Source organism: Puma concolor, chromosome C1, assembly GCF_028749965.1.
Source record: "Puma concolor isolate L17-30 chromosome C1, mPumCon1.1.hap2, whole genome shotgun sequence".
Lineage (NCBI taxonomy): Eukaryota > Metazoa > Chordata > Mammalia > Carnivora > Felidae > Puma > Puma concolor.
The window spans coordinates 97040257-97066610 of NC_141674.1; the positions used below are offsets into that span (position 1 = coordinate 97040257).

The following is a 26354-nucleotide window of genomic DNA, read 5'->3' on the forward strand; positions in this document are numbered from 1 at the left end:
ACTTTTTTTTTTTTTAACCTGCTCAGTCTTTTAATTCGAAAAGTCAGAAAACCTATAATAATGCCAGCCTGCCTCTGTCTCCAGGTAACTGGTGTTGAAATAGAAATAACAAATCCAAAATGGAGTCACTTGTGCTAAGCCCCATATCAGCAAACTAAGATTAAATACCTAGCCTAATTTCAGTTTCAACCTCTCCCAGGACTGTGACTTTTAATTTTTTTTTTTTTCAACGTTTATTTATTTTTGGGACAGAGAGAGACAGAGCATGAACGGGGGAGGGGCAGAGAGAGAGGGAGACACAGAATCGGAAACAGGCTCCAGGCTCTGAGCCATCAGCCCAGAGCCCGACGCGGGGCTCGAACTCACGGACCGCGAGATCGTGACCTGGCTGAAGTCGGACGCTTAACCGACTGCGCCACCCAGGCGCCCCAGGACTGTGACTTTTAATCAGTCAGTCTGGAATTACCTGGTCAGCACTAGTGAGGTAATGTGCCTGTTAGATCCCACTCTCCCCCCAAAGGAGGGTGACCTTTTGCTAGAAACTTCTTTTTTCTGCTAACTTCTGCCTACAAAGCCTTCCATTTTGTACAGCTTCTCAGAGCTCTTTTTAACTTGCTAGGTGGGATGCATCCTCGTTCATGAATGTTGTATAAAGCCAACTAGACCTTCAAATTTACTCAGTTGAATTTTTCCTTTTTTTTTTTTTTAACATTTATTTATTTTTGAGAGAGAAAGAGAGCAAGCACGAGTGGGGGAGAGGCAGGGAGAGAGAGGCACACATAGACACACAGACTTGCTTTTCTGAATGTGAGGATATAGGACAGCTTCGCTGAAACAGAAGAGTATCTTCCTTAGAGACATGCCTTGCAGGTGCAGTCCCATCAACATTTCTTAAACTCCAAGCTAAACAGAAGCTGGAGGTACACAGATGAATAAACAGGGCCTCTGCCTTCGGGAGCTTAGGGGTCCAGCAACCAGTAGTGATAACACGCTTCGAGTTAAAAGGAGTTGCCGCCCACTTGCAGGACTGCAGGAGCTGCAGACAAGCAGGAGCGGGCAGCGGTGGCCCCAGCTGGGCTCTGGAGGCCAATGCCAGGTGGAAGTTCCAGGGCCCTTTCAGTGCTCGCAAGTTGGAAGGTAGCCCTTCTATCATTCCCCTTGGAGTCCAGAAAAAAGATCCTTTTCTATTACCATAGTATATATCCCTCAAATCAGGACTTGGGACTCGCAGAGCTTTAGCCGCTGTTTCTCTTAAGGAGCCACTACGCCCTCCAGTGGAGGACCAGCGGCGGAACCCCAGTGAGGCGCTGCAAAGTGACGGACACCTTAAAGTCGTCCTTAAGAAACTCCCTGTCACTGGCTCCACCTCCTCGCGGAGTCCCGCCCCCGACGCGACCTCTTTGTGTGGCACCGATTGGTTGGCTCTTGTGCGTGAAGACGTTGCGTCGCGGGGCGGGGCGGAGGAGCGTTGTCCGTAGGGCTTCAGCCGTGTGTCCTCGGCCGCCGCCCCCACTGCTGCGCCGTATCCGCCCCTCTTTTCCCTTTAGAGGGTACAGGCGACAGCCGGGCCCTGGGGTGGCAGCGTAGCCACCAAACGTCTCCGCCAAGCTGTCTCTTCTAGCTGGCGGTTCTTCTCGGCTGGGTCCAGGTCGGGGGGAAAATGGCGCCGGCGCCCCAAGGCGTCCGGGAGGAGCCGCTGCTGGGTTGTCGGTCCGGACCACTTTCCCGGCTCCTCTTCCTCGCCCAGGCTGTCTTCCTCTTGCTGCCGGCCGCTCGGGCAGGTCTCTGCCCCGCGCCCTGCTCCTGCCGCATCCCTCTGCTGGACTGCAGTCGCAGGAAACTACCAGCGCCGAGCTGGAGGGCGCTGTCGAGCCCGCTGCCCCCCGACACTGCCAGCCTGTGAGTAGAGTTGCCGGGCGGGGATCCAAAGGAAAGGGAGCTCCCTCTCCAAGGGGACAGGAGGGAGACACAGTTGGATGAAGGTCGCGGTTGCGAATTGAAGTACTGAAGAAAAATGCCATTATACTGTTGTGAACTTTTTTGAGGTGGGGTGGGAGCCTAAAAACCCTGGAGTTAAGGTTGTGAAAATTAGCACGAAAACCAGGGTTAATTAAGATTCTTGGGGCCAGGGAGTTTGTGATTCCTGCAGTGGGGAGGAGTTGGAAAGGGGATATTGTGAAGGGCTCACTGGACCTGGGCACCGACCTTGACTCTGGATGGTTGGGGATCCTCGCCCACTTTGGGCTGCATCATCCAGTGTGTAACTCAACTTGAATGCTCCCCAGGTACGTGATTTGATAACCACGATCGCCAATGACATAAGAACGGTCCTTTTGTCCCTAGTTCGCATTTGCACATTTGGTGCCATAGTTTTGATGCTTAACAGGATTAAAACATCATGGCTTAGGAGATCCAACGCTTTGAGCAAATACCTTTATAAGTAGCGTTTTAAAAATCTAATTCAGGACTCACTGTAAAGAAGGGAAGGAGTATTCTTTCCCAAATCATGTGTTACTTTAATTGTTTTCAGTGCATTTCTTTGTGGCAAAGAACCTAAAAATCAGTTCTCTTTGTTTATGCGTGACAAACAAGTACAGTGATTGGATTAATTCTTCTGGAGACTCCACTGCTGTGTGCTCATCTTGACAGGCCTGTGTTAGACAGTGGCACCTGGAGAGCTCATTAGTCTGAGTCAGCCTGGTGGCATTAGGAGCAACAGTAGGTATTAAATGCTGCAATTATGGGGTTTTTAAACCACTAACATACAGTTATTTCTCTGCTGCTAACTGAGCACCGAATTTATCAATTGACAGACTTCTAATACAGTCTTCTCTAAAAGAAGTGTCACAAAAAAGTATAGTTTGAGGTGCAATTAAAATATGAGGGACTATTTGGATTTTCCTTGGAAGTAGAATACAAATAGATCTCTCTGCTGCTGTTTAAAGTAATTAGACATTTACAAATAGGTTAAGATAGATAGGAAGGAAAGCTATTTCAGGAATTCTTTGAGAAAACTAAGGTAACTTAAATAACCAAGTGTCGTAGTAGCATAGATCTGTCATAAAATAAGATGTTTCTGTTGTTTTTATGATAGTGGCATCTGTAGCTAATTCTGGTTCTGTTGACCCAGATTAAATTTAAAAATTGATATCGGTGAGCAGCATAATCTGAATTGAACCTAGCACAACATTTTTGTAATGTGGCAAGTGCCTCTTTCTAAGAAATTCTTGGAACAGCTACCTGATTATCTGGTGCAGGTTTAAAACCAACACAAGTTTATTTAGCTGTAATTGAAAAAAATGTGGCTTACTTTTAAGATCCTCCATTGGTAGGTAAACAATAATTGGGAATAGTTTTATGTAACGTACAATTAGTTTGGGTTTGATTTCTGTGTAATCTAGACAAATTTCCTAAAGCCAAATGACATCCCCAAATTTTAAATGTCCTATAATGAAATTGACATTTTCAGTTGAAGTAAAATGCCTTGGAGAGCAATTCTGTTGTAGAAGTATAATTGGATGGAAGTCTTACATTAGCAGAACAACTCTTGGAATATTAAAAGATGGCATTGTGCTGTTTTAAACCGAGAAATGTAACATCTTCAGTAATTGCTTTCAGCTATAAAACCACCAGGTACACATGGGGTTTTTTTTTAATGTAATTTTGAGTGTTCAAAGTAGACATAATGCTGTAAATACATAAGTGATTCAGACTCAAATGCTGAAACTTGTGGCCATCATCAAAAAGATTATAGATGAAATCCATTAATCTTGGTTTTTGAAATATGCATGTATCTGTCCCTGGTTCCTAGTACAGAGTTCCTGAAACTCTTGTAATTTCCTAAATGACAAGAGCTCTACAAGCATCTTCTGTTCTAACCCTTAGGTCTTTGACTAATTCCTGACACAGGGCTCCTAAATCCCTTGGTATTTCCTGGGTGATAGGAGTGTCTTTTGGCTTAATCAGGTGATTCTTGGTAAGTTCCTGGATAGATGGGGTCAGTCCCCAGAAAGACCAAGCCATGATTAGAAGCTTGGAACTTTCAGCCCTGTCCCCATTCTCCTGGAAGGGGAGAGGGGCTTAATAATTGCTTGTGCCTGTATGATTAAGCCTTCGTAAAATCCCAAAAGTGTGGACTTTGAAGAGCCAAGGATGGTGAACATGTCTACATGCTGAGAGAGTGGCACACCCCAACTTTACAGGGACAGAAACTCCTGTGCCAGACCCTTCCAGATCTCACCTTATGTATCTCTTCGTCTGGCTGTTCATCTGTGTTCTTTACCATATCCTGTCTTATGTAATAAACCAGTAAACGTAAGTAAGTGTTTTCCGAAGTTCTGTGAACTGTTCTAGCAAGTGATTCAATCAGTGAGGGGGTCTTGGGAACCTCCCAATTGTAACCAAGTCAGACAAGTTGTAGGTAACATGGAGACCCACTTCTTGTGATTGGTGTCTGAAGTGGGGGACAGTCTTATGAGACTGAGCTCTTAGGTCATGAGGTCTGTAACTCCGGTTAGTGTCAGAATTCAACTGAATTGCAGCTGGTGTCTAGAATTGGTTGGTGTGGGAGAAAAAACCCCCACATGTCTGGTGTCAGGAGTATTATGTGTGGAATAAAAGGAAGAAACAGGTGACAAAAGCTCTTCACTTGAGGCTTTAATCAGGCTTCTGAACCTTTCCTAGGCCATATGTACACATCCTTGTAAAATGCGGTTTTAGCAAGAACCTTGCTAAGTCAGTTTAGCAAGAAGCACTCCCCCTTGATACCTAATTGGGTTCCTCCTTCTACACCATCGTAAAGGTGATGTCTGATTGCCCTGGCCTATCTTCAGCAAGAATCCTGTTGGAGCCCCCCAGCCCCTCATGTTTCCTCTTAATAGTTTTCCATTCATTGACTCCACCCTTCACCTTAGCTATAAGATCCCTCTTGCCCATGCAGTGTTCAGGGTTGAGTCCAATCTCCTTCCCCTACTACAAAATTTCATAGCCTCACCATCCCCCAAAGTCTTCCTTACCATGCTTCAACAAGTATCATTGAATATTTTTTTCCTTTTAACAGTTTTGGTGCCACAAACTGGATAGGATCAGATTCATCATTGGACCCCCAGACCTCTCACCCAGGACCCTAAGTGTGTACCTTTGAAAGCTTTATCTTCACTCCTGACTGATTGTTCGGGGATCCATTGGTGAGTCCGACTCCTGAACCATTGCTCCGGACAAATGTCCGTGGAAGCTGGTAAGGACAGATTTTGATTGTTAACAGTCTGAGTATACCCTAGAAAATGGGATGGAGTCCCAGATAAACACAGGCTGGAGACTGGGTTAGAAGTCCCATGTTTGTCCCCTGTAAGAGGCTCAGTTAGAGTACCAGGCAAACAGTTGTTTGTAAGAAGCTAGGTTAGAGTCCTAGGCTTCTTCGTTTGAAAGCTGCCTATCAGTCTGTAAATCTCTTATTCCTGGCTCTTTTTTCCCTGAATGAGGATTATTCTCTGATTCTCTAGGCTGGAAATCTCTTCTTTTTTTTTCTTTTCCTTAACTCCTTGCACTGGAAGTCTGTCTTCCTGGCTCTCTATAACACCTCATAATTTTCTTTGTTGGATCATGCCTCTTCTGTGGGAACTTCTCAGTTGACTCAAATACTCTTCTTGAACCCCTACTAACTATGTTTTCTGCCAGTGCTGTCTACTTCCATTCCTGTTGGCATGCTTTTGCTGAGAATAATACAGAACTTCATTGGCCTCTTTTGGGCCCCAGAATGGCTTTTCAAAGAGCTCTCCCTTCCCATTGTTGCTCCTCCTTCTTCCTTTTACCACCTTCAGTCTTCCCTCCAGTTCCGTTGAATCCTTTCTTAGATCCCCTTCCAAATTCCTTCCTCCTCTCTACCCCCGTCAGAACTTTTTCCACTTCAGTCTTTATAGTCACTTGAATTTTGGGCCCCTTGCCCTCCACTGGGGACTCTCAGGGGACTTAGGGGCCCCCAAAAGCAACTACTTGAGCTGAAAAGGAAAAAGACTAATTGGAAATAGACTGGAAATTGGCCAGTTGGATGGGTTTTGGAGATATCCAGACAGCTGCTAGACGTCTTCCTTGGTCACCCACTTGAAATTTGGTCCACAGCCTCCATAAAATTACATATCAGTGCAAGGGAAGGTCTTTTTTTTTTTTTTTTTTTCTTTTAAAATGTTTATTTATTTATTTTTGAGAGAGAGCATGCACTTGCAGGGGTATGGCATAGAGAGAGAGAGAGAGACAGAAAGTCCAAAGCAGGCTCCAAGCTTCAGCGCAGAGCCTGATGAGGGGCTTAAACTCACAAACATGAGGTCATGACCTGAGCCAAAGTTGGATGTTTAACTCACTGAGCCACCCAGGTGCCTGCAAGGGAATGTTAAAGGTGGTCTTTACACAATTGGTAAACAAGTAACATTAATATGGCCTGACATTTTCCAGAAACACAATTTGTATAAAAATAGAAAGTGGTGGGCACCTGAGTTGCTCAGTTGGTTAAGCATCTGAGCATGGCTTAGGTCATGATCTCACGGTTTATGAGTTCGAGCCCTGCGTCAGGCTCTGTGCTGACAGCTCAGAGCCTAGAGCCTGCTTCGGATCCTGTGTCTCCCTCTCTCTCTGCCCCTCACTCCCGCATGAGTGCACTCTCTCTCCCTCTCTCTCTCAAAAATAAACAAAAAAATTAAAAAAAAAATAGTGGAGAAAAGGCAAGAACTAATTATTTTATATAAACTAGTGAATTTGTATTACTCTGTTTTACTAACGCATGGCTAAAATTTTAGATTGAAAACAATAGCTCTCTATTTGTGTCCGTATGTATGTGTGTTTACATGTATATATGTATGTATCTTGTAGATGTGTTGTATTTTTTACACCTTTGGATGGTATTACCAAATTACTTTATAAAATCCCTTAAAAAGGAGCTCTATTCAAGCTGCCTTAGAGATAAATAGGCACTTATATAAATTAAGTATTCCTGAATTAAGTTCACATGATTTGGGATAATTTTTTTTTGTAAATAAAGCTATTTTGAAAATCGTTGGTAAAGTAAAAACAGGCATGTCTTCAGAGTTGTCAGCATTAAATATAATACATAAAATAATTTGTCTTCTACCTAAGCTTACTAGTCAAGCTTATGTAATCTCTACTAGGTATTTAAGATTATAAAATTATAATTCCAAACTAAGAATAAAACATACAATAAAAATGAAGTGCTTGATATATGTTAAGCACTGCAGTTAAAAAAAAAAAAGTTGGGGGGACAGACTGTATATTTAATCTTTCTCGGTTTTTTACTTTTGTGATGCTTGCCTTCCATGCATATGTTATAAAAATAGTTAATAGGGAAATAGCTTGAGATGATGGCTAGTTTAGTTTGGTGTTACTATCTGCCTAAAATAAATGTAGGTCATTTCTAAGTAAGATAAACTGTTGAGACATTCATTACTGAACCTAAGTTTGGGTTTGTATTTTTGGTATCTTGTTTCTATGTGGTGTAGAAACTAAGATACTTGGATCTCTTAGTAAACCTGTTGCTTGCCACATTGAAAAATTATATTGTGAGGAATCATGCTTGTAGCAATTGTGAAATTGTATATTCATAAATTTTCTAATCTACAGAATACTGATACATGACCGTACTTGTCTACTTCATAGTTTTCTCTGTAAAAGAAAGATTATTAATGGTTAAAACTTGTGATCAGTACATGTAGGTAGAACTACTAGAAACTGTAAGAATAAAGCAAAACAACTTTGTATGCAGAGTATGCAAGGTATGAAGAATGTGTTTTTGTTTAGGGAAAAAAAGTAATTTTATTCTAAGGCAGACTGGTTGTTCCACAGTAAGAAAGAAGCAAAAATATAGGACAAAAGCTGAATGGATATTAGAAAAATGGTTATAGATTTGCAGAACAGGAATTTTATGTGTGCTCAAGTTGCTAAGGTTAAATAAAATAGATTTATTACTTATGTAAAACTAGAATGTCAAAGTTTTCTTGGATTATTGATCTACTTTTATTAATAAACTATAAAAAGATTTTCCTTCACCTATTATGTAATTTGCCTAGGAAACAAAGATTTTAATTAAAAATCCAATTAAAGTCCAATTAAAATTATTTTCTGTGCTTCTTGTGCTTATCAGGTTTTTGATTACTTTAAAAAATTGAGACTTATCAGTATTACAAAAACTAAAAATTTTTTTCCAACTATGTAGCTTCCTATATTTGCCTTTGAAATCTTTTAATTACCACTTTAAGTGAATAAGTATTATTCACAGTGACCTGTTATCTAAAGTGTTCAAAACATTTGACATTTTTGACAACTTCCCCAAATCAAATTCTAAGTGGAATTTAAAAAAATATTTGTTTATTTTTGAGAGAGAGAGAGAGAGAGAGAGAGAGAGAGAGAGAGAGAGAGACGGGGAGAGACAGGGGAGGGGCGGAGAGAAAGGGAGAAAGAGGATCTGAAGCATGGTCCATGCCAACAGCAGAGAGCCTGATATGGGTCTCGAACTCATGAAACTGTGAGATCATGACCTGAGCCGAAGTCGGACTCTCAACCGACTGAGCCATTCACAGGCCCCCCAAATGGACTTTTCTTTGATCTCAAACTAACTTTGAGATATTCCAGAGGTCTCTGAAAATTTTCAAGGGATTTGTTGCTCACCCTGTAAAAGAGAGATTTAAACTAATTAGGTTTATTTGCAATGTTAGATGATTACATGGGAAGCATTGTCAAATAAGAAATGATGACAAACCTTCTTAGGTTATTTGTGTATGGATCCATGTTACTAATATTGGCATTCCAGGAATGTTTGAAGTTCACAGTTGGTGTCCAGTTAGTATGTTAAAATCCTGTGTGACAAGTTGTTGTTTTACTCTCCTTCCTCTCTGAGAGCACTTCCAATAGGCGACAGGCAAGAATGCTCCATAATGGTATCGGTTGAATAATTTTAAGATCATGTATTGCACTGAGAGTTTCCAGAACCAGGGAAGAAGCTGATGGAGTCATAAAACTGCTAACCCAAGATCAAGCAGAATAAGAATTACGTGGGACTGAATGACCTGATGAAGATGGTTATTATGACTCTTTGAAACAGTACTACTTCGTAATGTTTTTCAGATTTAAAGAACTTTTTTTCCTCTTAAGCTGTCTGCAGCTTACAACAATCTGATTATACCTTTGTGAACAAAGATGAAACAATTACTTTTTCTCCTTATTCCTCTGGAATTTGGAAACTTGTAGTGAATACTCTTACTTTCACGATACTGTAGTTACTTGTGTAAGGTGAATAAGAATTTGTTCTTGTAACAGGGTATAATTGGAAACATTGGTTTTATTACCAAGGTTTTGACTGGAATATTATATTTGAGAGTTACATGCATAGAATCTGGTTTAAGGGACTAAGGTTGTCTTCATGGAGCCAGTGCTCTTGGGAAGACTGGCCTGGTACCTGGCTTACAGGGTGCCCAGTCTTACAGGTGAGTAAGAACGGTCACTTCCTTGCAGGCCGAAGAGTCTCAAGATATCTTGGGGACCTCGAGGAAAGAGGAATTTACTCCTGTCTATAGGTATGGGAAGATAAAGTCTGGTGGCTACTTCCTGGATTGGCTTCCTAACCTCGAGAGGCTTTTAAATGTTTAATCTGAGATTTCCTTATGAAAAGTTCCAGCGAAGCAAACTCAGAAAGAGGCTGCGTGGTCAGTCACTATTCTTGGTGCACCTATGTAAAATAATCAGGACAAATCTAATGAGACCAGAATTCTTAGGTAAGGAAGAATTAAAAGGTTGACCATAGAAATTTTTTTTTTCTTTGATTCAGTGCAAAACCCCTTGTTGGTTCTGTCTTGCACATTTTGCAAGTCCTTACCAAATACTCAACTCTGGTTTCCTGCAGTATCTGGCTATAATTTTCCAAACTAATGTTTCCAGTTTTTCTCCCACCCTCCTGACTTGGTATCACTGAGAACTAAAACTGCCCTGTTCCTGAAATCCTGCAAGCTGAAGCTGGGTCCTTGAAATAAACTTAAAAAAAAAAAAAAAGAATTACTACTGCATATCATACGTGGGCAACTTCTGTGCCTCCTGCTGTACGGACCATTCAAAGGTTCACCAGAACACCAAATGCCATCATCAGAGACATTCAGACTGCAAACTAGGAAAATTCTTCAGATGGTTATTGCCACCCTCACTCTTCCATTTAAAATTGCTTCGAGCTCAAGTGGGAAAATCTCAACTCGCTAACCTCTGGACTCAGAAACTAGGTTTCTAATCTATTATTTTTTTGTTTTTCTGTGTTTTCGTAGAAAACTCCCCTCATTAAATGCCTGACTACTAGCATCATTGAGCAGATAGATACCGTCTAATTCCAGGTCCCAACAGAAACTTCACTTGTTCCTTAATGAACAAAAGGCTACTGAATAAAAAAATAGACTTCTGTTGTTCAGAGGAAAGAGAGAATGCCTCTTTCCTTGAACAAGAGAGGGGACAGAGATTCTTTGCTTGGCCAAATTTTAGACTCCTGAACCACCTTCTGGGCTCATTTGTTTATGTCCTTGTAAAATGCAGTTTTAGCAAGAGCCCTGCTAAGTCATTTTAGCAAGAAGCCCTCACCCTTGATACCTGATTATCCTTGATACGTGATAAGGTTCCTTATCTTCTGACATCCTCCAGGTGATGTCTCATCTCCCTGGCTTATCTTCAGCAATAAGCAGTTAGGTCTATTTATCCAGCACCTACCTTATCCCTGTTTTTCCTCTTAGTGACTTTCCATCCACTGATAATGGCCGACTACCCTGCTCCTTAGCTATAAATTCCCACTTGCCCATGCAGTATTTGGAGTTGAGCCCAGTCTCCTGTCACTGTAAAATGTCATTGCAGTAGTCCCTCTACCTGAAGAGATAACCTGCACCACCTTGAATAAAGTCTTCCTCACGAGGTGTTAACAAGTGTCTCGTTGAATATTTTTGCCTTTTAACACAGTGAGTTCTTCTTAGACATTGGTGTCACAGAAGTGAGATTTACTAGAATGGCCCTGGCTTATGGAAATCTGGTTTGGGAAGAGAAAGGGCAAAAGGATGGGGAATGTAGAACCGTTGATTCCCAGGTGGCTTTGTGTCCACCTGTGGTATGGAGCAGAGGTTGTGCTGCTCCCAGATACTCAAAGTAAAAGTTACAAATGGAATTTAGAGATAGATCCATTTCCCAGCACTTTGGCTCACTGGATGTGTAAGGAAATAGATGCTAATAAGGAAAAAGTGAAATGTTTAGTCCTTTGGTTATGGTTATTTGTAATAGCTAGAATGAAATTAGAATTCTGGGTCAGACCTTGATGCTAAACCGAGGTCAGATTTCAGCGAGTATGAGTTTTGGTTACTAGCCTCAAAGCTGTCCCCCAGGGGAAAAATTATGCAAAGACAACAAAAAGTACCTCTAAGACCTCTGGTCACCAAGAAGGCTGTTGGTGTAGGGGGAGGGCAAAACCAGGAAACTATTGAAACCAGGGAATATTGTATGAGGAGTTGTTTTTATTTTGTGGATCAGTAACACTAGCTTCCTGAAGAACCTTTATTAAAGTGGATTGTGAGTGTAATTAACTTAGGTGTAGTTTCTGGTTTTAAATGCTGCAGTGTGGAAGACCATGTTTGGGTTCAGGACAGGATCTACAGCTCACTATGGAACAATCACAGATAGGTATTTGTGATCCAGACACAAAGGAGGTTATTCCCGAGGGAACAGCCAGCTTGGTGGACAGGATAAAAGCTAGTGTAATGTCTTATTTATCCTGAGAATGGGGGACTGCCCACCTTGCCTTGTAAATGCCAAGTGGAACATCCCCTATGAAGCAGATGGTATGTTTCATATACAAGCTATGTGGGATTATCTTTATAGTAATTGGGATAATTCATCTGCTGAATATGTCTGTCACTCAGTTGATAGTGAATGTTGTGGCTAAGGGAAAGTCTCTCTGTCTCTCTCTCTTTTTTTTTTTTTTTTTTTTTTTTTGAGCAAGCACGTGAGTGGGTGAGAGGGGCAGAGGGAGAGAGAATCTTAAGCAGGCTTCATGCTCAGTGTGGAGCCCAGTGCGGGCCTATATCCCACGATCCTGGCATCATGACCTGAGCTGAAGTCAGCAGTCAGAAACTCAACTGATAATCACCTAGGTGCCCTGGAGAACTCTTACATGAACACCCCATATCACCTTAACTGCTGCAAAACCTAGGGACACTTGAGGAAGCCTTGTGTATTTGCTCTTTCAGCTTCCCCTCTCAGGTTTTATAGATGTTAAAAAAGCATTAGGTTAATTAACAAAAGAACGAGGAAAGGCAAAGGAGAGAGCTGAGGGACTGACTGGTCTTAGCAAGGTGGAAAATTTTATCTTATTGTTAAGTAGACCCCATGGTCCTCATGGAGCTCAGTGCAGGGCTTGAACTCATGACCCTGAGATTGAAACCTGAGCTGAGATTGAGAGTTGGACGTTTAACTGACTGAGCCATCCACACACCCCCAAGGTGGAAAATTTTAAATAGTTTTTAAGAAAGAAGGTGAATAAAGCAAATACCATTTGGAGCAAAACAAAGGAAAAAGAAAGGGAAGAATCACAGACTCAATCCATCAGAATGGAAAGCTTTAGATGGTTATTAAGAAATGGGATGGGGGTGCCTGGCTGGCTCAGTAGAAAGAGTGTGCAATTCTTGATCTCAGGATTGTGAGTTTGAGTCCCATGTTGGGTGTAGAAATTAGTTAAATCTTTAAAAAAGTGGGATTAATAAAACAGACAATTGATGGGGTTAAAACAAAGTTTTTAGTACAACACTAGCTAAAGTCCTAAAGGGACATCTTTCTGGTCCCCCCAACATTAAAGGGCCCCAAACAAGTCTATTCTGTTTTCCCCAGTTTGGAGAAATTTAAAAATCTGAATTCAGAGATTACAGTGAGTAACGTGACCAGCAATTGCTTGGGGCATTGGTTAGATAGATTAAATTGACAAAGGGTCAGGGTCTTTTGGCTTAACCCCTGGGCGAGACCCAACGCCTTTTGCACAAGAGTGAGTAAAATGATCAGGAGGTGGAGAAGAAAAGTTCCCAGGATACCTTGATACGGGAACTTCTTGTACTGTGGTACCAAATACCAAAACCCATTGATAAAGCCTTGATGCTGTTGAGAGAACAAAACCATGCAAGGGTTGATAGGATTATGGAAGTTGGGAAGTTTAAACAAGGCTTTTTGTAAAGAAGTTGTGTCTCCTTTACCTGAATGTTTTATGGGAATGGGTTATGTCTGGCTTGGGAAACACTTTTCCTAGTATTGTAAAACCAAAACCCATTAATAAGGTCCTAATGGAGACTATAGGTAGGAATGTCAGGTAAAAGTTTGTGAGAGAATTGATTGGTGTGTTTGAACAGGGTTTTTCCTGATTGTATTAGGGAGATATGCCTGGCAGGTGTTTCTTCTATCTATTACTGTAAAACAAGTCGTGTAAATCCACCCTTCAATATTAATTTGGATATGTTAAATGGGAGCCAGTAAGATTGCCCAAGGCCACACAATGTAGAATAGAAGTTGAAGTGCTGGTATGGGCAAATTCTCTGTGTATAGTGTTTTGTAGTGTACCATAGACTGGGGCTTATGGCAAAAGCCTGTGAGTGCCTCCCAGCAGTGGCTTACTGGACTTTGGACTAGAAAATTCCCACTTTAAGGGCAATTATTGGCTTACCATTGGACAGTAATTGAAACAGCCACTGTGAAGGGGCGCCTGGGTGGCGCAGTCGGTTAAGCGTCCGACTTCAGCCAGGTCACGATCTCGCGGTCCGTGTGTTCGAGCCCCGCGTCAGGCTCTGGGCTGATGGCTCAGAGCCTGGAGCCTGTTTCCGATTCTGTGTCTCCCTCTCTCTCTGCCCGTCCCCCGTTCATGCTCTGTCTCTCTCTGTCCCAAAAATAAATAAAGGTTGAAAAAAAAAATTAAAAAAAAAAACCGCCACTGTGACTAGAAGTCATAAAAATAATCTTGAAAACTGAAATACTCATGATGTCTTGCATAATGTTGGGTAAACACTTCAGTAGGTAGGGCAGTGCCCAGAAGAGTTCTGTAACAAAATGGAAATGCAAGGAGGAGATACTCAAGAGTAGGGAGCCTCTTTCCCCCTAGGACTGATTGTGGAACTGTGTGAGGAGCTGCTGGATTTTATTGTCACTTGGGCAAGTGTCCTATAAGCTTATAACTGACCAACAAAGAGCTGCTTGGTTTGTGGGTGGCATTTCCAAGGTGAACAGACACCATCCTGTTTGGAAGGCCACCACTCTGATGGAAAAGGTAAAGACAAATTAGCTTGGTGGGCTGAATTGCATCCTGTTTTCTTAGCAGTAATGGAAAAATTGACCAGTGGCAAAAGCCCCTATGTTTAGGTTTTTACTGACAGGCAGTAGCCAAAGGCTTGGTCATATGGCTAGGCAGAAGAACAATAGAAACCTGGCCTCTTAAAGGACTGCCCATATGGGGCACAGCCTTCTGGAAATCGCTGTGGGAATTTGAAGCGTGCATTAAAGTAGGACATGATGGGGCGCCTGGGTGGTGCAGTCGGTTAAGCGTCCGACTTCAGCCAGGTCACGATCTCGCGGTCCGTGAGTTCGAGCCCCGCGTCAGGCTCTGGGCTGATGGCTCAGAGCCTGGAGCCTGTTTCCGATTCTGTGTCTCCCTCTCTCTCTGCCCCTCCCCCGTTCATGCTCTGTCTCTCTCTGTCCCAAAAATAAATAAAAACGTTGAAAAAAAAAATTTAAAAAAAGTAGGACATGTTGATGCTCATCAGAAGAACCCTCTTTCAGGTTTGTAAGGCGACTGGAATCAACAAGCAAATATCCCTGTGCGCTAGCTTGAGGTGACCACCTGGGGCCATGACATAAGTGGATATGGGGTATGCAGTAATGCAAAGACAAATGAATCTAGACCTAATCCCCTTGTACCTTCTGAGGCACAAAATGCCGGTAAGAACTTTATACCTGCAAGCACAATAGAGACTGTTAGATGGCTAGGTGGCAGGTTCCCTGTTGGGAAGGCCTTGAATATAGCCAGAAAATGAGACTGATGCTGTAACCCAGGAGTAGAACAGACTCTGGACTGGGCTTGGCTTCTCTGACAGTAGATGCAAATGCTCACGATACTATAAAAGAACAGGAACAGAAGATAATTGTAACAGTTTGGATGGCTAACCATGATTTCTTCAGACCGAGGAATACACAACCCATAATGTTCAACAAATGGGCAGAGAGAGATCCTTTTCAGAGTACTACTTTAATAGAGAATTGAATGGTCAGTTAAAACATTGGTTGTTTAAAATGGGAGATAAAGACCTGAACGTATGGCTTACGTAAGTTCCTGAGATTGTGCTTTCGCTCAACACGAGGTAGGGCTGATGGAGCGGCACCACCGGATCGAGTCCTCTTTTTCTGGTAGATCTGAAGGGATGAGAGGGTGGTGAAGGATGCCAGGATGAGTATGCAGTTCTTACCGACAGAGGAGTGTCCTCGTGTAATGTCTCTACTTTTCCTTTCTTCCTCACATCACCTCAGCTTTTTTCTTTTGTGCATGATACACTGGTCATAGGACCAGTGTTACAAAGTTCTGAAAATAAGTGATGATTCCTAAGCAAGAAACTGTATTCCTAAACTTGGGTTAGAATTCCTAAGGGCCTGGTAGGGTGGGTTGTGCCTTCGCCTCATCTGGCGAAATTGAGGTTAACGGTGAATGCCACTATATTGCTTGGTGGTAAAAATAGCCCAGTGGTTCTACATCTGTGTAACCTTTCATAACTGAATGCGTGGACTGAGGGGGAGGTACCTGCTAGAATCTTATTGCTCTTGGCAATCTAGATCAGCACAGTAGCTGAACCTCGTGTCCCTTCCAAAGGTAGAAGAGTTTGAGTATAAATGGAGAGAAGGGGCAGTAGTATCTGAGAGTAAAGGAATGAATCAGTGGATTGTATAATGAGGAAAATCCAGTGTTAACACCTCAGAAGGGGCTCAGGGTGAGAGACAATATCATCTCTTAGCTCAGTTATACCAGATGCCTGAAAGGGTGAAACTAACACCACTGCTGCTTTTGTTACCTGACAAGATTGGAAGCTTGCAAGCCAGACTGGCCTTGCCTGGAAAGCATTTTCATATGATAATGATGCTGGACTAGTGCAATTATTAATGACTAAATGGGATTCTAATGTGTCTCAATCTTTTGAGTTGTATATCTTTTTGCTTGTAAGGTGGTCTGTGGCCAGAGACCAAGGTGGGCTGTGAAATAATAGAAAACATATATATTGGTCTCTCACTCTGGTTGGTGGTACAGAGCTCCTGAAAACCTTTCCTAAGTGATGAGAGCACTGGGAGCATCTTGTGTTCTAATACGTGGTCTTTGACCCTGATTCTGGACACAGAGCTCGTTAATCCCTTGGAATTTCCTGGGTGATATGAGTATCTTTTGATCGAGAGGCAACTCTTGGTGGGCTCTTGGATAACTTCAGTATGGGGGCCAGTCATCAGAAAGACCAAGAAGCCATGATTAGAAGCTTGGAACTTTCAGCCCCACTCCCATTCTCCTAGAAAGGAAGAAGGGCTAGAGGTTGAGTTAATAATTGGTGATACCCATGCGATGAATATGCCATAAAAATTCTAAAAGTATGAGCTTGAAGAGCTTCTAGGGTGGTGAACATATATATCTATGTGCCGGGAGGGTGCCAGACCTCAGCTCCACAGGGACAGAAGCTCCTGCACCAGACCGACCCTTCCGGATCTCACCCTATGGATCTCTTTATCTGGCTGTTAATCTGTGTTCTTTACTACATTCTGTATTGTATAATAAATCAGTAAACCTGCTTCCTTGAGTTCTGTAAGCTGTTCTAGCAGATGGTTGTATCCAAAGATGGGATCATGGGAGCCTTGGATTTGTAGTCAAACTGGATAGAAGTTATGGGGATCTACTACTTGTACTTAGAGTTTGTATCTGTGATATTTTCACCACACTTCTTTTTTTTTTTTTTTTTTTAATTTTTTTTTCAACGTTTATTTATTTTTGGGACAGAGAGAGACAGAGCATGAACGGGGGAGGGGCAGAGAGAGAGGGAGACACAGAATCGGAAACAGGCTCCAGGCTCTGAGCCATCAGCCCAGAGCCTGACGCGGGGCTCGAACTCAGGGACCGCGAGATCGTGACCTGGCTGAAGTCGGACGCTTAACCGACTGCGCCACCCAGGCGCCCCTTCACCACACTTCTTACAGAGAAGTAAGATTGGCTGTGGGGTTGAAGTGGGGGGCAGTCTTGTGGGACTGAACTTTTGTAGGGTCTTCTCTAACTCCCATGAATGTCAGAACTGAATTGTGGGACATTCAGTTGGTGTTGGAAAATTGGTTGGTGTGGGGAAAAAAAATCCTACATCTGGTGTCAGGAGTATTGTCTGTGTGACAAAGAAAGGAATGGAGTTTTTCTGAGACAGAAACCTATTTAGATACTGTCTTTATGCTTCTCTATATCAGAAACTCTTAAAAAAAAAACTTTCAAATTTTATTGGTTAATATAAAATTTGACTGGATTGTCCATGGGTGCTCAGCTCTGTATTACATTGTTCCGATTTTACACACACACACACACACACACACACACTGGAGGACCAGATGTATTACTCAACTTCTGTTTTGCCAAGTGACACCATTAGAACCCCTTTCCTGTGGGTGCCTGGGTGGCTCAGTCAGCTGAGCATCTGACTCTTGATTTTGGCTCAGGTCATGATCTCACAGTTGTGAGATCAAGCTCCACATTGGGCTCTGTACTGGGCGTGAAGCCTGCTTAAAGATTCCCTCTCCCTCTCCCTTGCTCCTCACCCTTCGCCCTTGACCTCCCCCTCTGCCCTTCCCCTGCTTGTGGGTGCACAGTCTCAAAAAAACCAAAACAAAACAAAAAAACAACAAAGTACACACAAAAAAATCCTCCTCTCTTCCAGTTATTTGTTGTCATGGTCATTTCATGACACCCCCCCCCAAAATTAGGGATCACATAATTTTAGAAATAAGGACAAGTCTGTACATTAAATCTATTTAGCTTTATGGAAAACTTGTAACCTTGTCCTTACAGTTTTCATTTCACTGTGGACTGGTAAAAACTTTTATCATGTATTAGGGAATTAGGGAATCACTGCCGTATTAGATTAATGAGTTTTCATACGTATTTAGTTAATTATAGTTTCTTTCTTTTCTGTTCTCATTATAGCAACTTTAAGATTTGTGTGTGGGGCGCCTGGGTGGCTCAGTTGGTTGAGCATCCGACTTCAGCTCAGGTCATGATCTCAGTTCGCGAGTCGAGCCCTACATTGGGCTCACTGCTGTCAGTGCAGAGCCAGCTTCGAATCCTCTGTTCCCACCCCCCCCCCCGACACCCCCCCCCACCGCCAGTTGCACTGGTGTCAGTGCTCTCTCTCTCTCTCTCTCAAAAATAAACATTAAAAAAAAAAAAAGATTTGTTTGCATTTGTTCTTTGAGAATAGTTGTGAGTTGAGTTCTTTAGCATACAAAGAGGACATTAACTTATGTAGAATAATTCTAGGAAGTCCAAATTTACACAAAGGTCAGTGTCTTGCTGTTAAGTGACATTGGCAAAATGTTTTCACTGTTAGTTAACAGGTGGAGCCATCCTTTATCCCTTCAAAGGTCCTGAGCTCACTATCAGTAACTTGTGTGATGTCAAGGAAAAACTGCATAGCTTTGTCTGTACTTCATACTTCCTTTCTAAAGGGGCAGGTAATCTGTAATATCCTTCTGTTCTGCATTTATAGTGATACTGGTAAGGATTAAGATACTCTTTGGAAAACATTTTTAGGTTTTAGAAAGTGATATGTTAGGGGAGTTGATTTGAGGGCCTCCTAAGCTCATTTCAGATGTACATATGTTTTCTGAAAATGAACTATCGGCCTTCCATTGTATGTTATGAAGAAAACTATGAGAGGCAGGACCATAACTTTGACATAACTTGATACTCTTTGGTTGTATAATCTAGCTGGAATGTGAAAAGAACTTTAATTGCTTTAAACCACAAGGTGGTGAACTGAAAATGAGTCCTTTTAAAAAGGTGTGATTTCCTTTCTTCTGAGGTCCTTCATTTACCTCATTTATTACAATCAACTGTTATTTTCCACTTCCTCCATCCATTTTGTTGTGTCCATGATACTTTTCACCATACTATTTTTTTTTTAATTTTTTATGTTTATTTCTGAGAGAGAGAGAGAGAGCGAGAGAGAGAGAGTGAACAAGCAGGGGAGGGGCAGAGATAGGGAGACACAGAATCTGAAGCAGGCTCCAGGCTCTGAGCTGTCAGCACAGAGACTGATGCGGGGCTCCAACCCCGTACTGTGAGATCATGACCTGAGCCAAAGTTAGACGCTCAACTGAATGAGCCACCCAGGCGCCCCTCACTGTACTTCTTACACAGAGGGCTGAGCCTGAGCCTGCTTACACAGAGGTCATGAAACTGAGCCTGCCGTGGTTTAATTTTTTTTTTAATGTTTATTTATTTTTGGGAGAGAGACAGAATGTAAATGGGGGAGAATCCAAAGTAGGCTCCAGGCTCTGAGCTGTCAGCACAGAGACTGACATGGGGCTTGAGATCACAACCTGAGCCGAAATGGGATGCCTGACCGAGGCACCCAGGCGCCCCGCCTGCAGTGGTTTAAGAAGCCTGGTTTACTCTGATCAAACCCAGATAGAACTTCCTTCTCTTGGCCTCTAGGCTTCCATAGGTCAGAAATCAGAGGAAACTCTTTTTGCTGTGGATAATATCACTCTGTTCCAAGTCTACACTTCGGAGTAAAGAACTGGAAAGATTCCCTACCCCATCATTCCCCTTACCTGTCACATTCTCACCACCAACTAGTGTCTGCCAGGAGACCATCACCACCAGTCTCATTATGCCCTTGATTCTTGTTTACACCAGTCTCCACAATCTCAGGACCTTCAGGTCATCTCTCCTCTCCCAGAGACAGCCCCAACTCCCTTGGCCCTCTTTTTGCCTTTTGCAGGCATCATCTTCTGACATGCTACATATTTTACTTTGTCTTCTTTTCAGTAGATTGTAAATATTATGAGGGTGTGGATTTTTGTTCGTTGCTGTAGATGAACAGTGATCAGCAGTAGTAGGTACTCAAAAACATTTGTTGAATGAATGTAGTAAGTAATTGAATTAAAGTGTGTGATTTTGCCTTCTGAGAAGGTAGATCAGGATAAATTCAAAGCAGTCTACTCATTTGCTTCTCTAGTCTTTTATATATCTTATTAGATGATTTCTTTTTAAGGCATCTCATTTTCCATAGGAAACATTGTGAATGAATCAGGGTATTAGCTAATTATTTGTATTTTAACATCATCTTTTTTTTTTCTTTTTTCTTTTTTGTTTTTTTACCAAAAAAGAAAAATTCTAAATATAGGCACATTAAGTTACTACTAACTGTAGCTCCCATCCTACTCTGTCTGAGGTGTTTTGTGTAAGTGTACTAAAATTCAGAAAAACTTTTTTCCATGCACAAATAATTTTTGTTTTTATAGGACTTTGTAGCATCTATTAGATATTTACTAAATATTAATGAATAATCAGTAGCACATAGAGTGTCATGGTTTACAGCTGTGGTTTGAGGAGTTTTTAATAGCCTGTACAACCTCATTCCTACCTGTACAGCAGCTATCTGTTTCTAGAGTTGGGGTACTTCAAAAGGCATTTTGTCTTTCACATGCCCTGTCTTTCTAGGCGCTAGGAGAAACACCAGTTTTATTCTTCAAAAGAAACAGACGTGCTGGAAAATTCCTAAAGTACGTTTTGGGGGGATGGGAATATACTACTATAGTGTTTCCAGAATCAAATATATATTGTCCTTGGCTTGCATACTACTGTTATAATGAATTGTTTGACTTCCAGAAATCATTTCAAAGCTTATACAATATGCTTTTCTTTCATTGTACTAAAGATTTAACATATTTCATTTTTATCGTGGTCTGTCTGGGGAAGTGGCAAACAGATGTGATCCCATGAAATCTTTTGCGATCTTCAAGGCATTTTTATTAGTTCAGAAGATACCAAGTGAGAAAGCCTACAATGAGAGAACCTTATATCTGAACTAATATATATCTGATACAGATCATTTAGGCCTGGTTGTTAACACAGGTCTACCCTGAATTATCTTGATATTTTACATTGAGCCCAGCATAATTTAAACTTGTTTTGGCACTATGAAAGTGCCTGTCTTTTTTTTTTTTTTTTTTTTTTTTTAACATTTATTATTTAGAGACAGACACAGAGCATGAGCATGGGAGGGGCAGAGAGAGGGGGAGACACAGAATCCAAAGCAGGCTCCAGGCTCTGTGCTGACAGCACAGATGCAGGGCTCAAACTCACAAACCACGAGATCATGACCTGAGCCGAAGTCGGACACTTAACCGACTGAGCCACCCAGGTCCCCCTGAAAGTGCCTGTCTTAACACACTTTACCTAGCATTGATTATTATTAAAAGTTTTGTTTTTGATAACTTGGTAGGGGGAAAGTGGTATTGCTTTAATTACTTTTCTTTGTGCAGTCTGTTTCTCTTAATTAACTTTGCTTCCAATGCTTGCCTTGCCCTGAGTGGCACTTAATTTTCGATGTCAGAACCACTTGGAAAGAAGAGTGATAGTGTGCTTAGTAAACCCCTAAGGATTTTTACCTTCAACCTTTGCCCTTTCAGATAAGATCTTGCTGAGCATGGAAACAATAGTTAAGGGATTTACTTCTTTACTGCAAAAAGGAAAGAAACCTAGGGTCATTAGCTTTGCTATGGGCTCTCATACCCAAGCCCAAATCTCAGTCCTCCCCAGTGAAATTATGTAGCCAAGGATTATCCAAGAATTAACTAATATTTCTTGCTGCATGTAACTACAAATTGATTTTGAAAATCCTGGTTTGGGTGGGGGTGGGGCACCTGGATGGCTTAGTCTGTTGAACATCTGGCTCTTGGTTTTGGCTCAGGACATCATCTCATGATTCATGAGTTTGAGCCCAGCATCGAGTTTGGGCTCTGCCCTGATGGTGCAAAACCTGCTTGGGATTCTCTCTCTTTCTCTCTCTCTCTGTCTCTCCTGCTTGCGCTCATGTGTGTGCGCTCTCTCCAAATAAGTGAATAAATTTAATATCTTATTTGGGGTACCTGGCTGGCTCAGTTGGTGGAGCTTGTGACTCTTGATCTTAGGGTTGTAAATTTGAGCCCCATGTTGGGTGTAGAGATTACCTAAAAGTAAAATCTTGAAAAAAAAAAATCTTATTTTAAAAAGCTTACATAGGGGCGTCTGGGTCGCTCATTCAGTTGAGTGTCTGACTCTTGATTTCGGCTCAGGTCATGATCTCAGTTCAGGATCATGGGATTGAGCCCCGCATCAGGCTCAGTGCTGAGCATGGAGCTTCTCTTCCTCTGCCCCCTCCCCCTGGCCCTTCTCCCCTGCTCACACACATTCTTGCTTTCTTTCTCGCTCTCTCAAAATAAAAATGTTTTTAAAAGCATACATAAATTATAAAAGGGCATATATACTCATTTTTTAAAAAGCAAAACAAATGTGCAGTCCCTATCAAAATAATACCAGCATTCTTCACAGAGCTAGAATAAACAATTATAAAATTTGTATGGGACCAGAAAAGACCCTGAATAGCCAAAGCAATCCTGAAAAAGAAAACCTGGAGGCATTACAATTCCAGACTTCAGGCTGTATTACAAAGCCGTAATCATCAAAACAGTGTGGTACTGGCACAAAAACAGACACTTATGTCAATGGAACAGAATAGAGAACCCAGAAATAGACCCACAAATGTATAGCCAACTAATCTTTGACAAAGCAGGAAAGAATATCCAGGAAAAAAAGAGTCTCTTCAGCAAATGGTGCTGAGAAAACTGGACAGCGACATGCAGAAGAATGAACCTGGACTACTCTCTTACACTATACACAAAAGTAAACTCAATGGATGAAAGACCTAAACGTAAGACAGGAAGCCATCAAAATCCTTAAGGAGAAAGCAGGCAACAACCTCTTTGACCTCAGCTGCAGCAATTTCTTACTTGACATGTCTCTGGAGGCAAGAGAAACAAAAGCAAAAATGAACTATTGGGATTGAGGTAAAATCTTCTGCACAGAGAGGGAAACAGTCAGCAAAACTAAAACGCAACCAATGGGAAAGGAGAAGTTATTTGCAAGTGACATATCAAGAAAAGGGCTAGTAGCCAAAATCTATAAAGACCTTATCAACCTAAACACTCAAAAAACAAATAATCCAGTGAGGAAATGGGTGAAAGACATGAATAGACACTTTTCCAAAGAAGACATCCAGATGGCTAACACACACATGAAAAGAAGCTCCACATCACTCATCATCAGGGAAAAACAAATCAAAACCACAATGAGATACCACCTCACACTTGTCAGAATGGCTAACATTAACAACTCAGGCAACAACAGATAATGGTAAGGATGCAGAGAAAGAGGATCTCTTTTGCACTGCCGATGGGGATGTAAACAGGAAAACACTGCAGCCACTCTGAAGTGGAACTGCAGCCATTTTGGAAAACAGTATGGAGGTTCCTCAAAAAATTAAAAATAGAACTACCCTACAACCCAGCAATTGCACTAGTGGGTATTTGTCCAAAGGATACAAAAATGCTGATTTGAAGGGACATATGCACCCCAATGTTTAGAGCAGTGCTGTCGACAATAGCCAAAGTATAAAAAGAGCCCAAATGTCCATCGACTGATGACTGGATGAAGATGATGTGATGTGTGTGTGTGTGTGTGTGTGCGTGCGCGCGTGTGTCTACACACACACATTGGAATATTACTTGGCGATCAAAAAGAATGAATACTTGCGATTTGCAACAATGTGGATGGAACTAGAGGGTATTATGCCAAGCAAAATAAGTCAGAGAAAGACTAATATGACTTCACTCATATGTGGAATTTAAGAAACAAAATAGATGAACATAGGGAAGGGAAGCAAAAATAAGATAAAAACAAGAGGGAGACAAACCATAAGAGACTCTTAAATATGGAGAACAACCTGAGGGTTGCTGGTGGCATGTTGGGTGGGGGGGATGGGTTAAATGGGCTAGGGGCATTAAGGAGTACACTTGTTGGGATTAGCTCTGGGTGATGTGTTAAGTGATGAATCACTAAGTTCTATTCCTGAAATTGTTATTACACTATATGTTAACTAACTTGGATGTCAATTAAAAAAAAAAAAAGCAAAACAAATGTATTAAATAGAAATAAAAGCATCCATAACTTCCTTTACCCCTTTTATCCTTCCTTCCTGTGTTACAAATAGGAATTTATTTTATAGGAATTTCATCTTGATAGTAAATATAATTTAGTGGCATCTGGGTGTCAGTGAGACTTCAAGGTGATCCTGTAAACTCCAAGAGGGATCATATAAACTCCCAAAATGTCTGTTTTGTTCATGTTTGCTTAGCATGTTGCCTGGCAAATGGTAGGTGTCAAATCTTTGTTGACAGGTTTATTATAGGCCCAAGAAAAGGGAAAGAATTGAAAGAATCTCAACAGAGCATCCTCTGGCCACAGACTTTGGTGTATTAGATTTCTGGATGAGTGCAATCGTTCTCAGGGCTGACTGTCACTTGGAGAGCTTTTACAAAATACTGTTACTTGAGCCCCACATCCCAGTGATTCTGATTTGATTGGTCTGGGGTGAGACCGTAGCATCAGTATGTTAGGGTCTTCTCTGATGATGCTGCAGCAGTGGTAGAGAAGTACTGAACCATGGGCAGTTGTTGCTTATTGAATGTTAATTGAGATCTGTGCTTAATTCTTTAGAAGTCCTTTATGCTTTGGAGGACACTTACATTTTTATAGGGAATATTGTCCTGCTTATGTTTTAATATATTAAAAATATTTTGCTTTTCTTAATACACAACATATATAGTCTGCACATGGATATTCAAAGAATCCTGATGCTAGAAAATACACTTCCCTCATCTTTGGTCCATGACATTTTATATGGTACATTTTATGTTTTAAAGGTCCTTAAATACTAATGGAAAACTGGCATTTAGCAGAGAAAACACATCCTATTAAAAGTGTAACAAAAATATTTTTTAAAAAATCTGGAATCTTATGCAGCATTCTTATGCACTATTTTCTTTTCCATGCCAAAGTAAGTGACTTACCTGGTTTATTCTGTAATATTCCAGTCATCAAAAATGTTAAGATGTTCAGCTCATGCAAATAAAAAATCAATTTAAGTAACTAGATCCCATCTAAATTTTTAATTTTATGTTTGGGACAAAAACCAGAGGAGCAGAATAGTTAATACAAGTTTTACCTTGCTGTAAGCCTTTTTTTTTTTTAAAGTGCATGCTTTTTTTTTTTTTTTTTTTTTTACCTTTCTCCTTCCCTTGTCCTTCCCCAGTTTTTCCCCCAGAAAGAACTTATGTCATTTGTGGCAAACTTAACTGTAGGAATAACTATCAGAATAACTAATGGTGATTAGCAGTTTTAAAGTTAAACCATAAATAGTGCAACATCAGTGAAGTGTGGCATAAATAAATGTGTAACAATACTTCTTAGCTTTGGGTTTCTCTTACATTTTTATTTTTCACATATCTGTTTGCAAAATCACTATTATGTCTTGCTTATATAATCAAAATCTTGTCAGGTTGCTGTAGAATTCATATTTCCTGGTTTTTTGTTGTATTCCTTCCAATGGGTGCTTGCTTCGGTAGCACATATACTAAAATTGTATTCCTTCCAGTGAAGCGACATTTTCAGTCATTAAGAATCCAGCAAAAGATAATGGAAGAAAACAAAACATGCCTCTGATTCTTGAATGCTGCCATCTTCTTAACCACCTCCAACTTTTTGGACTCATATACATTATATTACGAATAAGTGATGTAAGTGAAGGATAGACTATTTAATTTGGAATTGCATTATGCTTCATGCTATAATAAAATCTCATTTATGCTAGAGATAATTTACCCAACATCTCTAGCCATCTCTGGTTCAACCAAAAAACAAAAATGCTTCCAGGAAGCATTTCTTCATAAACGGAGCTGCTCAGACTCTCACTCAGATCTCATTTACTCCCATTTCAGATATTTCTAACATGCACTGGGGTTTCCTACCTATGACAGTTGATTAGAAGCAATGAATTAGAAAAACCACAGGTAGCACCGTTACAGACAAGAAAGCCGACAGTTCCAAGAAGGAATAGCTTTTGGTGTAATGCTGGTAGTAGTAGAAGAAAAACCTACAAGCAGACAGAATTTTAAGTGTTGTTTTGGAATCCTTGTCTTTC

The 26354-nt window shown here is 41.2% G+C and overlaps 1 protein-coding gene across 5 annotated transcripts in view; it reads left to right on the plus strand.

The window, feature by feature from the left end:
- The first annotated feature begins 1428 nt into the window (after positions 1–1428).
- The window catches only part of LRIG2 (leucine rich repeats and immunoglobulin like domains 2), a 62187-nt gene continuing 37261 nt past the window's right edge, over positions 1429–26354 (plus strand). For 2 of the 5 annotated variants that reach the window (XM_025935102.2, XM_086717864.1), the window contains exon 1: positions 1429–1899. In XM_025935102.2, coding sequence (XP_025790887.2) covers positions 1661–1899 — 239 coding nt within the window. In that variant the 5' untranslated portion in view covers positions 1429–1660. Of the gene's footprint in view, positions 1900–1922; positions 2286–5059; positions 5237–26354 lie in introns of those variants that run through there. The other 3 variants (XM_086717865.1, XM_086717867.1, XM_086717866.1) reach the window with 3 other exon arrangements.